The sequence below is a fragment of the Bufo gargarizans genome, chromosome 5 (genome assembly GCF_014858855.1).
Source record: "Bufo gargarizans isolate SCDJY-AF-19 chromosome 5, ASM1485885v1, whole genome shotgun sequence".
Lineage (NCBI taxonomy): Eukaryota > Metazoa > Chordata > Amphibia > Anura > Bufonidae > Bufo > Bufo gargarizans.
The window spans coordinates 142,689,625-142,703,017 of record NC_058084.1 but is presented as its reverse complement, the minus strand read 5'-3'; the positions used below and the strand labels follow the sequence as shown (position 1 = coordinate 142,703,017).

The window sequence follows — 13,393 nt, the reverse complement described above, 5'->3', positions numbered from 1 at the left end:
GGCTCAAAGGCAGAAAAAGCCTGGAGTTCCCCAACTCGCTTTGCAGAGGTAACAGCCAACAAGAAGGTGATCTTCCAGGTCAGGAACCTGAATCCCGCCTCCTCTAGGGGCTCAAAGGGGGGAGATGATAACCCCCTGAGCACGACCGATAAATCCCAAACAGGGATGGGTCTGATTTCTGTAGGCTTTAATCTTGAGGCTCCCTTCAGGAATCTCTTGATAAGGGGGTCTTGAGAAACAGCTCTGTTGAGACAAGCAGAGATTGCTGAAATCTGCACTTTAAGGGTAGCGGGTGATAGCCCCTTGTCCAGACCGTCCTGTAGAAACTGTAGGATCATCGGGATGGAAGCTTCAGCGGATGTTTGTTGATGCCTAGAACACCAGGAAGAAAAAATCTTCCAGATTCTGGAGTAGGCCTTGTTGGTAGCTTCTGATCTGGAGTGCTCCAGGGTTCTCAAGACAGACCCCGATAGCCCTTCTCTCCTTGGAAGGGGCTGATCAACCTCCAGGCTGTCAGGTTGAACATTTGAGGAGACCTGGGTGCCCCCCAACACCAGTACTCTCTCTGGGGGAAGCCTCAGAAATTGACCCCGACTCATCTGTAAGAGTTGGGTAAACCAAGCTCTTTTCGGCCAGTATGGGATAATGGCGATAACTGACGCTTGGTCCTGCCTGATTTTCATCAAGACCCTTGGTATCAAGGAAATTGGAGGGAAGATGTAGGCCAGCCTGAACCTCCATGGGATTGACAGTGCATCTATTGCCACCAGGTTGTCCTCCCTGTAAAGGGAGCAATACCTCTCCACCTTGGTGTTGAACCTCGTTGCCATGAGATCGATCTCTGGCATGCCCCACCTGAGCGTTATCTCTTTGAAGACCTCTGGATGAAGTGACCATTCTCCGGTTGGAAGACCTCGGCTCAGGCGATCCGCAATCACATTGTGAACTCCGCGAATGTGAACGGCTGATAAGTGGGTGAGGTTCAGTTCTGCCCAATCCAAAATCACCCCTATCTCTCTCAGGAGACTTTGTGACCTCGTGCCTCCCTGCTTGTTGATATACAACACAGCGGTCATGCTGTCTGACTGTACCTTCACTGCCTTCCCTCGAATGATGGGAGCAAAATGAAGAAGAGCTAGCCTGATTGCTCTGATCTCCAGGAGATTCGATGACAATAACCTCTCCTGAGGTGTCCAAGTTCCTTGGACTGTCTTGTCCTGAAGATGCGCACCCCAGCCTACCAGGGATGCGTCTGAAGTAAGTATGATCCAAGAGGGCTGGATCAGGGACTTGCCGTCCATGAGGTGGGACCACCATCTCAGAGAGGATCGGACTTTGTAAGGCAGGGAGAGCACGGAATTGAGTCCCACTGGACTGTGATTCCACTTGGCTAATACTTCTAACTGGAGCGGACGTAGATGCCATAATGCCCAAGGCACCGCCTCTGCGGTTGAAGACATTAGTCCCAACATCCTCATCCACATTCGAATCGTTACCTGTTTTGGTACAGAGAGGGAATGGGCTGTCTGTTGCACGGATTGCTTTCTTTCGGGAGTGAGATGAATCGTAATCCTGACTGAATCCACCATGAACCCCAGGAACCTTACTGAGGTGGCTGGTTGAAGTTGGGATTTGTCCCAATTGATTATCCATCCTAACTGATGTAGGAATGTAACAGCCTGTTGGATGTGTTGGGACAGGATCGCTTGGGAAGGGGCTCTGAGGAGCCAGTCGTCCAGGTATGGAACTATACTCAAGCCTTGAAGTCTTAGTGCGGCCACCACAGAGACCACCACTTTGGTGAAAGTGTGTGGGGCTGAAGAAATACCAAACGGGAGGGCCACAAACTGAAAATGCTTTAGGACCCCCCCCCCCCCCCGATGTTTACCGCGATCCTTAAGAATCTTCTGGACCCAGGATGGATGGGAATATGGAGATAAGCATCCTTGAGGTCCAAGGTTGCCAAGAAATCTCCCGGCATAAGAAGATTGGTCACTGACTGGATAGTTTCCATACGGAACTTCTTTTGTCTTATGAAACGGTTGAAGAACCTCAGATCTATAATCATTCTCCACCCTCCGGTACTCTTGGGTACCAGGAAAACTGGGGAGTAGATACCTGTTCCCCTCTCTTGGAGAGGAACCTCTTCTAAGGCCCCCTTCTGGAAGTATTCTAGTACGTAACTTTCTAGAATCTTCTGCTTGTTGCTGGGAAGAAGCCTTGTCTGGACAAATTTGTCCAGAGGCCGACTGCTCGAGTCTACAAGGTAGCCCTGAGAAATTACACGCAGGACCCAACTGTCCTGGATATGATCCTGCCAACAAGGTAGAAAGTGTTGTAGGCGACCGCCTACGAGAATGTGGGGAGAAGGGAGCCCGAGATTTCCAGTCAGACCGGCTAAATACCAAGAGCCTCGAGGAGGCCCGCAATCAGAGCGCCGAGGACTTCTTGGGGGGTCTAGAACCCCGAGAGGATTTCCCTCCTCTACGGGAACCCCAATTCCTCTGGGGTCTGGGTTGCGGTTCCGCTCTGGAACCATACCCCTTGCCCCGACCACAAAAGGACTGCTGGGGAAGGGACTTGCCCTTCTTGTCCGACAGCCCCTCCATTATCTGGTCCAGCTCTGCACCAAAAAGTTTGCCGGGTTCATACGCCATGGCACAAAGATTGTGCTTTGAGGTCGTATCGGCCTTCCAGGGTTTCAACCAAAGCGGACCCCTGCCCGTGGTTGAAAGAGCCATAGATTTGGATGCCAGCTTCAGTTGTTGTGGAGCTGCGTCACACAAGTAATCAATGGCAAGGCTGGCCGTCTTACATGAGGCCAGAATGTCGTCCCTAGAGACCCCATGGTCCAGGTCAGACTCAATTTGGGAGAATCTTGTTTTTAGAAAATTCGCCACTTCGGACGACGCAATCGCGACTGAGGCCGAGGAATAGGCGCGCCTAAGGGCGCAGTCCGCCTTCCGGTCCATTGGGTCCAACAAACTTGACCCGTCGTCTGAAGGGATCAGGGTCCTTCTGGATAATTTCGCGATCACCATGTCCACCTTAGGGACAGGCCCCCAGGAAGATACCTGATCCTCCTTGACCGGAAACACGGCCTTGAACCTTTTGGTCAACACTGGACTCTGGCTTTCTCCACTCTGTTTTCATCAGAGACAGGAGAGAATCATCCGCTTTAAAGGCCCTAGGCCCCCTAGAGGCAGAGGATGAGGCTTCCCCCGGGTCAACGTCCTGGTCCCCCGACCGGACGGATTTTAGTAGCCGCTGGGCCTTCTCCAGCGGGAAAAAATAGGAGAATCCATCCTCCTCGTCCGAGGAGGAGGCGGAACCTTCCCTCGCCTCCTGACCCCCCGAAACCTCCATCGCACGATGGGGGGAGGAGGGACGATGACGTTTGGCGACCAGGGCACTCTTCTGTTCCTGTATGGAGGCGTTGACCTGGCTCATGTTGGACTCCATGTACCCTTTCACCCAATCGACCACATCGTGGACAGATGGCTCCAACTGGGGGAGTGACTTGGCCCTACAGGGTGGGCAGCGGGAGAAATCATAAGAGTCCTCCAGGACGATCTGGCAGTCATGGCACTGCAGGTGGCGCCTCTTGCCCGCGGATTTCCTGCCGGGCTCTCGCTCTCCAGTCACCGGTAGACGACATGGCTGAAAATTAAAAGAAACATGAATTTAGCAAAATTCAAGAAAACAGAGCTTAATCGCAAGCTTCAGGATCTTTACCCAGAAGATCCTAGCAAGCTCTTATAGTAAGAAACAATGATTTTCAGCACAGAGGTAGCAAAACTCTCTAGCACCAAACCACACTCAAGGTTGACAGCAAGCTGCGCTCCAGGAGACTGAACCTGGAGCTTCACCAAGTTTAAATAGGTTGTTTAGGCGCCAAAAAGAAAGTCCCGCCCACAAAGGGGGCGGGGTAATCTTAAAAGTTTATAACTTGGTCTAAAATGACCAAAATATAATTATGGACCCCAGAAAGGGAACCTGAACATCCAAAAGGCCCCCCACGGCCCTAAATAATAAAAAAAAAACAACCCCGGCCGCGCTGCAGTGCTCCGGAGAAAGACCCGGAAGTGACGTCACCTGACGTCACTTCCGCAAGATGGCGGCGCCCAGCCGAACATGCGGACGCCGCTACCGCCGCTCCAGCTGCTCCCGCTCCTACCCCTGCCACTCCACCTGGCAAAGAGGTAAGCCCAATAGTGATAGGGCTCAGCGCAGGAGCGGAAACTAGTCCAAGGCCTGAGACATGCCGCATCCTCAGGCCGCATAAGAGGAGCGGCCCAGTTCCCAAAGGGAACAAAATATCAAAAGGGAAAAATACACTCTCTCCACCCGAGGGGGGGAGGGGGGGGGAGAGCGCACCACCCGTCCCGTCCTGTCCGCAGGACAGAAAAAAAAAAACACAGTAGCATGAGGGCTACGCCCCTCTTTATTGGGGGCAGGGAGGGCGTGTGCATGCCAGTGTTTTTTTTTGTTCATTAAAACTTCCACCTGTCCTAACCAGTTAACAGGGGCAGAATACCCCATCTGTGCCACTGGTTAGGACGTAAGGGAAACTCCCTTTTACCCCCATCCAGCTGCCAGAAGTAATGCATACTGCATACTCCAACTGGGTGGACGTTCAAAGGGGGACACTTATGGTTCATTGTGTGAAAGATCCGCTTTTCTTGCATATCTATCTATCAATATCTTCAGTAGTTTTCTCGTACAAAATAGTGCAAAAATTATCTGAATATAGAAATTTGGGAGACAACCAAACACTTTCTGGATCAATATTGTAAATACAATAATGAAAATCTATACCTCAGATCAAAAAGAATGACACTTGGAAGGTCTGCATACTGTGATACACGCTGATTCTAAGTATGTATTTCTTTCAGTCAAATTCCTTTAAATCCCCTGCAATTTACTTGAAAAGCTTCTGTGTAGTACACGTCAATCACATGTAAATCACACCTTGTTCCTTGCACTCTGCCCCACTTCTTAAATATTCATAGTCAGCAGTTGCTGGGATGGTGAATATCAGAGCACCTGGGCAGCCTCAGTAACGGTATCTCTACACACCATGTAACTGTGTTGACTAATTTAGGCTGAGTTCCTATGTTTAGGTTTTTTATAACGTTTTTAAATCCAAAGCCAGGAGAGGAACAAAGAGAGAATATCCAGTCTTCCCTTTATACACTCAGTGAGAAAAAAAAAGGAACACTCCAAGAAGGAGTTGTTGGAATCAAAAAACATTATATGTGTGAATGTAATGATGGTATATGTAAGTGATTACAATATTAGAGTGAAGGGGTAATTTTATTGGAGAAAACTCTACAATTGAAGGGAGGCTCTAGTATCCTGTTGGGCCTTCTCTAGCCTGGATACAAGCTGAGATATGGTTAGCATGGAGGCATAGAGGTTCTGTATGGTATCCTGCAGCATATTTGCCCACAGCTGCCCACTTGTAAGTTGCTGAAGATGACATTCCCAACAATTTATTTCCATTGTGGATTACTATTCCTCATAATAACCTTATTGATTAGCATGCCAAGGTGTGTGAGTGCATGTATTATTCTTATATGAATGTATTTTTGCACGTGGCACATCGAATAAATTTAGATGTTTTGGTTCTATTTTTATCATTTGCATATCATTAACATGTCTGTCAATCCTTTGATTTCCATAATTCCATGACTTTTCCTTCTTAGTGTTACAATTTCAATGTTGAAGAGTGTATAAAAGTTAAGTAATTAACAGCTGTACCGTAAATTAACCAGGCCAAGCTAGGCAATAATCTATCCCAGACACAGGTGCAATGCTAGTAAACAGGTGAGCATGAGACAACAGAGATATTCTTGTTGCTGGTAACAACTTTTGGCTTCAAAAACTGAATACAAAAAATATGAATGTGGAAACGCAGGCGGGGGGTCAGAGTTTAGTGGAAAAATAAATACATTGGGGAGGGGGGATTATCACACCCTGCACTTCAGAATTCCGGCTTCAAAAAGTCTTAAAATAGGGGCTTTGCGACTTGTGGTCCCTTGAGCAAAAATGTTGCTGCTTTTTTTTACACCACTCTAGTTTTGAAAAGTGGGTAGGGTTAGCTATGTTAATGAGCTTCACTCCAGATCTATCACTGAGACATTTTTAAAAAGAAGTCAGTCACTCCAGTACAAGGATGATATAGGAAAACCGGAGTAACATTTCTAGACAAGTGTTAGGTTTAAAGATGCACCAAATGTATCAAATATCATGTGACATTTGATAAATCTGGTGCAAATTACTACAGCGCAGACTACAGCAAAACTGACTTCAAATATTACCCTCATGGTAAATTCCCCATATAGTATATGACAACAGTATGGCGGGTATGAATAGTAGATGCAGATGGCAATGTTGTATTTGGCACTGTAGAAAACATCTTGTCATTGCCAACGATTATGTTTATGTTCATTTTCATATCTTTATTTTCAACCAGGACTGAGATATACTGATATAAACATTGAAGTATCATAGTGTCAGGAAATTGGCACTCTAAAATGTTTCTAAAATGTGGTATTGCACTCGCTTGCAAATTTTGATTTGGCAGCAAAATTAACACTTGATAACACATAATCACTTAACTAATAAACTGCTGCTGTGTACTGAAAATCAGTAGGTCCAACATCCAGATAAGTCATTGGTATTTCTGTGTAGGCCTTTGTGTTGTTTGAGAAGCTCGTGGGGGGGGAAGCAAAATGAGTGGAAAAAAAAATCTTATGGATCCTTAGACTGCATTCTGATTGTCCATAACCCAACTGAGGGACAAAGACAGATTTATCTTGCAAATTTGTTCTGTTACGTTATCCACAGTGCACGTTTGGTAACAGTTTTTTGTGCATTTTTTTTCTTTTTCCAATTCCAGCTTTGCCTTAAATAATAATCAGTGTGAATATGGTCTTCGTGGGTACAGTACATCACACTTTGTCTTTTGACGTTTGGATGCTACAGTAGCTGTTTGTAGTCACATGTAGAAAACTCTTAATAATGACAAAAAACACCTGCAGTCTCATAGACTAAGGTATTATTACAATGCAGTGTTGCAGCAAATTATATTGTAGCAAAAAAGTAACAGAAATACATGTACTACCGGTAGCTAGAGCATTTTAGATGAGTCTGCAGGTGGTGCGTGTTTCTGTTGCATCAAATAGTCTATCTTCATCTTTAGGACCCAGCTCATCCATGCGTTACAGGGAGGGCTATTGATTTCAGTAGGTGCAGTATATTTCTCCAGGAACTCAAGGTTGATTTCCCTGGGAATCGGTTCTGTCTTTGCTTCAGCTTTTTAACATTGTTCCTTAACACAGAAATGCCTTGAGGTCTAAGATTTCAAATGTGAAATGTTTCAGTGTATCATGAACAGTTGCTAGATAGTAAAGATATCATATAAATGACAGTTTGTAACCTGCGTCTAAAAGCCTTTACTATTTTGCATTGTCCAAAGCACAATTTCATGCTTTGTGTGTGGCGTGTCCATTTCAAGTATCACTGAGGGCAACTTCCTAAAGCTTAACTTTTAATCTACATACAATTAAAATAAAAAACATAATAGGTGCGGTCCAGACTGGACCATGATACAAAAAGTACAAAAAGCTGTCACTGCAATGGACGGTTGGCAAGGAGAATTCGGACAATCGGATACAATTGGGGCAGAGAATCAGGATATACTCTGTCTGTCCCTATTTTTGCCCATGTCGATATGGACAATCGGATACAATTGCCTTAAACAGATGTGGGCCAACAGATTTTAGATTACTTGCTCCAGAAAATTGGAGTGAATTATGCCTGATATCTGTGCCTAGCCTAGCTAATGTAGATTGCATTTTCTGACACACAGATCGGTGATGATCCAAAATTATAAAAAGTTTATACCACATAAGTTTGGCATATTTTACACCAGTGGACTTTGTATTAAAGGAGTTCCTCAACATGTAAAACATGTCTTCCAATGCCTGGCCCCCTCAGATAGATCATACTTACTCCGCTCCCCGGCACCCGCGTCGCTCCTGCTCCCCGCACGGGCGCCACTGCATCTCCCCGTCATGCGGATGAAAACATCCAGGAATGGGGGGCTTGCCAATAGCGGGCCACAACGGGGACGAGCTTCCCTAGCATTGCAGGTGACCCTGCCGTGAGCCAAGATAGCTGTTGTATACACATATCAACTGTAGTATCTGGAGAACAGTATATTAACTAATGTGGAATATATTTTTATTGAAATGTTTCTAGTCTAACCATTTTTTCCTCAGGACTTCCAAACATAAAGTAGATCACAAGTAGTTGTAGTTCAGCAATTTTCAAATGGATGGAGGTCTGCTCTGAGGAGCTCATAGATCACTCAATCCTATAAAATGTAACTACTGTATATGCATTTCTGGACGCACAATGACAATAGCTTTGTGACTATACATATGAATGATAGATTGTTTATAGATCACGTGCTAGGTTGTGGGCCATTGTATGGGTTTTGTGCCAACCATTACCATAGGCACAGCTCATTTGTATGTATTTAAGGTGCAGTACATGGGCATACATTTGTATTAGTTTTCCAGCTCTGCCTACATGCAGCAATAATATATATGAAGTTACATATGGTAAAACATGTAAAGATACAATTGTCATTTCTTTGCGTACCTTTTCATTGCCATTAAATACAAGAAAAGCATTTGCATATTGAGACTGCATTTATCATCCGGCTATTTACATGATGGTCATTAACTTAAATCAGACTAAAAAGACTAAATAATGGCTGTTATCATTATAAAGTTAAATCCTTTTAAAATTATGCTTTACATTCTGCTTTAGTTCTATAAAAAGTGGCTACTAAAATTACATCGGGCAGTGTGGCCAGGTGCCATGTAGTGCTGATAACTTGGGCATGTCCCTTGCTATTATGGTACAGAACAGCTACACAAGCTCACCATACACATTAGATGAATGTGAGCCAAGCTTGCTGATTTTGGTGGCACCCGCCAACCATCTAATGGTGTTGGGGCCTCCCGACTTTCTCTCTTGGTAGCAGATGCCAGTGGAGTCTAGCAGCATCTTTCTTCCTGCTCACTCGAGCGTGCGTGTGTATGGACAGGTCAGCTTTTACTTGAATGTGTGGCTGGCCAATAGCTTATGTGAAAATAACTGTTTCTCAGTGGAAGTAGTGGATTTATTTTATCTGATTCTCATTTACTTCAGTGTATATTTTCTGTGCCCATAAATGATCTGAAAGTGAATGTCCCCCTTTGAAAAGCATATTTTTTTATCTAAATCTTTCAAACTTTGGATTTATTTCCTTATATATGTTTATAGTGATTGGATCTTAGTTTTTTGGTACAGAGCTCTACACCCCCTATATAAACATAGAAATAAAATAAAACACCCTTGCTGCCTGCAGCCACCACTAGAGGGAGGGCCGGAGAGTACTGCATACTGTTTACATGGACTCATTGATCATGCAGTAAGCGCCTATGCTCCCTTTAGTGGTGATAATATTTAGATCTATGACTGTTCAGGGAAGTTGAAGCTCTGTGTCAGAAAAACTAAGCTCCGGCTACTATAATGGTGATACAAAGTGGGCATTCATTTTAAACTGCCTTCAGTAACTAACGCTTGGCAAATGTTCTCAGCAGTATTCACAAATACATGTGCCCTTTTAGGAACATCATATGTTTGAGATCAGGCCGAAATTCTGGAGGCCACTAAAGTCAATTAAATCATATTCTACAGACCTGCTTCTGTTGTCATTCAGGGGTACACATATGTGTTTGTGAATATTACTATATATTTATGAAGTGGATTCACTCATAATTTAGGTCTAGTGTCCATAATATACCCCAGAGTAAAGAGGTCCAAAAAATATTCTGTGTTGCTATTAAATCCAAGTCCTTGCATCACTTTGTTTTTAGATGGTATCCCGTCCTGATACAGATCCTGGTGTATTAATGAGCGCTCAGACAATTACTTCAGAAACTCTTGGCACTACAACTACAACACACATTACCAAAGTAAGTTCTTACTGTGTATTTATGTCTGTTTACACCTGGTAAGGATTAAGACACTTTCAAGGAAATTATATGTGTCCAAAGGAAAAACATCCCTTTCCACAACCTCCAAGATTACAGTTTAGAAAGCCTGTATAAGACGAGTGAAAACATGGATTTCCTGCACATTACTAGCATTTATAGAGCAAAGCAGAATCCACCTACTATTAATAAAATAACTAAACATAAAGTAATGCAGCAATTTTATCCCAGTTTGATCCATGTAATTAATACCTGTCCTAACTGGTCTAAGTACTGTATCCCAAATCACAAAAAAAAAAAAATGTAAAAGACTATTAATGACCTCAATTCCCATGATTTGCCCACAAGTGTTTGTTACATTCCCCAGAACTTTATTTCTCTAGGATCATATTTTCACTGCCTTTTCTATAATAGACCTTGTGAAAAATGTAACATTTCACTGATTAAGTTAATCACCTAACTATGTGTACGTCATCTCACCATGATTCAGACCAAGTACTCATATCAGATTGCTTAAAAGACGCTTCTGTAGGTCACCATTCATGCTCCTCATATTGCAAACATGCACAGTATTAGTTGATTCTAGTGTGTATATTGAGTCAATTTTGATAAATGTCTTATTTGACCTATTCTGATGACTTTCTGCAAAATCACAACTCTCAAGAAGAAAGAGGGGCATTGTTAGGGCTTACCCTGACACAATCGTGCTACAGCTCTCAAATGTATCACTTGGGCTCAACTCCTTGTGGTGTATTGTTCTGTATTGTATTGTATGTACTGTATGTGGTGTAAGTTCCCCCAACGTATATGCTGATGTGCCATACACTTTTTAAAGGGATTGTTTGTCGACCCCAGCCTGTTGTACCTGTTGAAAAAAACACCTGCTTTGTTCTGGCTTCTTTCAGAGGTCTTCCAGTTCCTGTCCTGAAAACTTCCAGATGGAAGTGACTTGTCACTTATCTTTGCATGACCATGTTCTGACACCTATAACTCATATTTCTGTCTGCGGAGCTATGTAACAGTTCTTTTTTTTTGTGGGCCAATCTGTTTTTATTGATGTAATTTGGGGGTAATTTTACTCACTTTTTATTTAAAAAAATTGTGGAGGCGAAGCAACCAAAACAATGGCAATTCAGCCATTTAAATTTTTCTTCAATTATATAATTCACCATATGGGATAAATATTTTTATACTTTAATAGTTCAGATATTTTCAGATGTGAAATAGCAATTATGTGTATTTTTTATTTATTTTTATTTGTAAAAAGCCATAAAAGGGTAATTCTAATTTTTTTGTACATTTTTACAAACATTTTTTAGTTCCCTATGGAGTTTGAATATGCAATAACTAAATTGTTTATACGATTGAACGCATTTGTTTACTATTGCAATTTATGGAAAATAACAATGTTCCTGTTAAAGCGGTTTTCCGGTAAAGTAACTTAATGTTTGAAAAACTGCATTAAGGCTGCAAGCTGTGATCCAACCAGAACCCATACCTACACATACTGTATAACCAGAGCTTTAATTTACCTTGCAATCCATTTGTCTAGCTCCTGTGTGAGCCTGCAACACATTGAGTATCATGGCGCCTGATCTTCCCTCACAAAACTACAATCCCCCCTAGCTTTCCTGCTGTGAGTTTGTGCTTGTTCATGAGTGTTGATGTTTATTGGTTGGCTGCCTGACATACAGCCCAGTCACGCCCCCTCTACTCTACACACTGAGCACGCTCGACCTAACAAAGGCTCAGAACTACAGGTCGCTGCCATGATAATTTATGAGGAAACACAGTGGGTAGCAGAGGAAGAAAACTACTTTTATAACTACTCAACGGTAAATATATGAAATATACATTATATTCGGTAATTATTGATGATCAATTAGTCTAGAACATAAGTTATATTTATGGTAACCGGAATACTCCTTTAAGCCATGCTATGAGAAGGGCTTAATGGGAACTTAACTGTAGCAGGCCTGGAAGCCTTCATAAGGAAGCAGGTTGTCATACTAACTGAATAGCTTCTGCAATTTTTTTGCGGCATTGTGTCACAGGGAGAATCCTGCTCCTGGTAAATCAACACTCAAATGCTGTGGCCTCAATTGACCACGGCATCTAAAGGGGTTACAAATCTATGATCAGGGTTGTCTTTGATCACAAACACTGGTGTCTGCTGTGCAGAACAGCAGGCACCCACCGGCTATTGCACACAGTAAGCCCCTGTAGGCACTATCTTTAAAAAATTTTTTTTTTAAAAATGTAATTTAAAAAATCTGTAGTACATGTACGGTGGATGTGTGAAAGGGGTTAAGAACCTTTTATAGACAAGACAGCACACTACTCCTAGCTGTTGGCTCTTTCTCTTTCTGCCCTGCCTTCTCTCAGTATTACAGATAGCAGGAGAAGGAGATTGTACACAGTAGACCAGTGTATGGAGAGGATAAAAGTGTTAAATTTTTCAGGGAGTTTATTATTTTTATTTTTTTATACCAGTGCAACAATACTTTGCCGCACTGGCTTTTTTGTGCCGTCTTCGGCCCAGACGCATTCAATAACTTTTACACCTGGAAACAGGAGTAAAATGGGGAAAGAAAACTACTCCATGTCAGAGGCTGGAGTAGTTTTCACTCTAGGCGCACAGACTACCAGAGGTGCCCCTAATTTATGATGAGGCACACACCTTGTCATTAATTAGTCGAATCTTATGACATTGCAGAGGGGAAACACAGACCAGCATGTTAAAAAGGAAAAACTCCAATTTTTCATAGACATAAGTATTCAGACCCTTTGCTATGACACTTTAAATTTAGCTTGATAATCTTTGAGATGTTTCTACATTTTGATTGGAGTCCACCTGTGGTAAATTCAGTTGATTGGACATGATTTGGAAAGACATACCCCTGTATGTATAAGGTCCAAGCAATAAAGAGGAAAAAACTGTAAAGGTCAGAGGCAGGCTGGTGTGGAGGCACGGATCCTGAGAAGGGTACAAACATTTTTGGTACATTGAGAGTTCCCAAGAGCACAGTGGCCTCTATAATTCTTAAATGGAAAAAGTTTGGAACGAACAAGAACTCTTCCTAGAGCTGGCCAATCAAGTCATTGGAGGTGGCGGATTGGTAGGAGAGGGGACCAAGAACCCAATGGTCACTCTGGCTGAGATCCAAAGATCCGGTGTGCAGATGGTAGAAAGTTCCACCAATTTGGGCTTTATGGCAGAGTGGCCAGAAAGAAGCATCTTCCCAGTAAAAGAAACATGAAAGCCCATCTGGAGTTTGCAAAAGAAAGCACATAAAGGACTCTCAGACTGTAAGATACAAGATTCTCTCCGGCTGATG

The 13,393-nt window shown here is 43.2% G+C and overlaps 1 protein-coding gene across 18 annotated transcripts in view; it reads left to right on the top strand.

Moving 5' to 3' along the window:
* EPB41L3 (erythrocyte membrane protein band 4.1 like 3) overlaps positions 1-13,393 on the top strand; it is a 320,068-nt gene that overhangs the window by 290,166 nt on the left and 16,509 nt on the right. For all 18 annotated transcript variants that reach the window (XM_044294315.1, XM_044294314.1, XM_044294313.1 and 15 more), the window contains one exon: positions 9,939-10,037. In XM_044294315.1, coding sequence (XP_044150250.1) covers positions 9,939-10,037 — 99 coding nt within the window. The remainder of the gene's footprint in view (positions 1-9,938; positions 10,038-13,393) is intronic.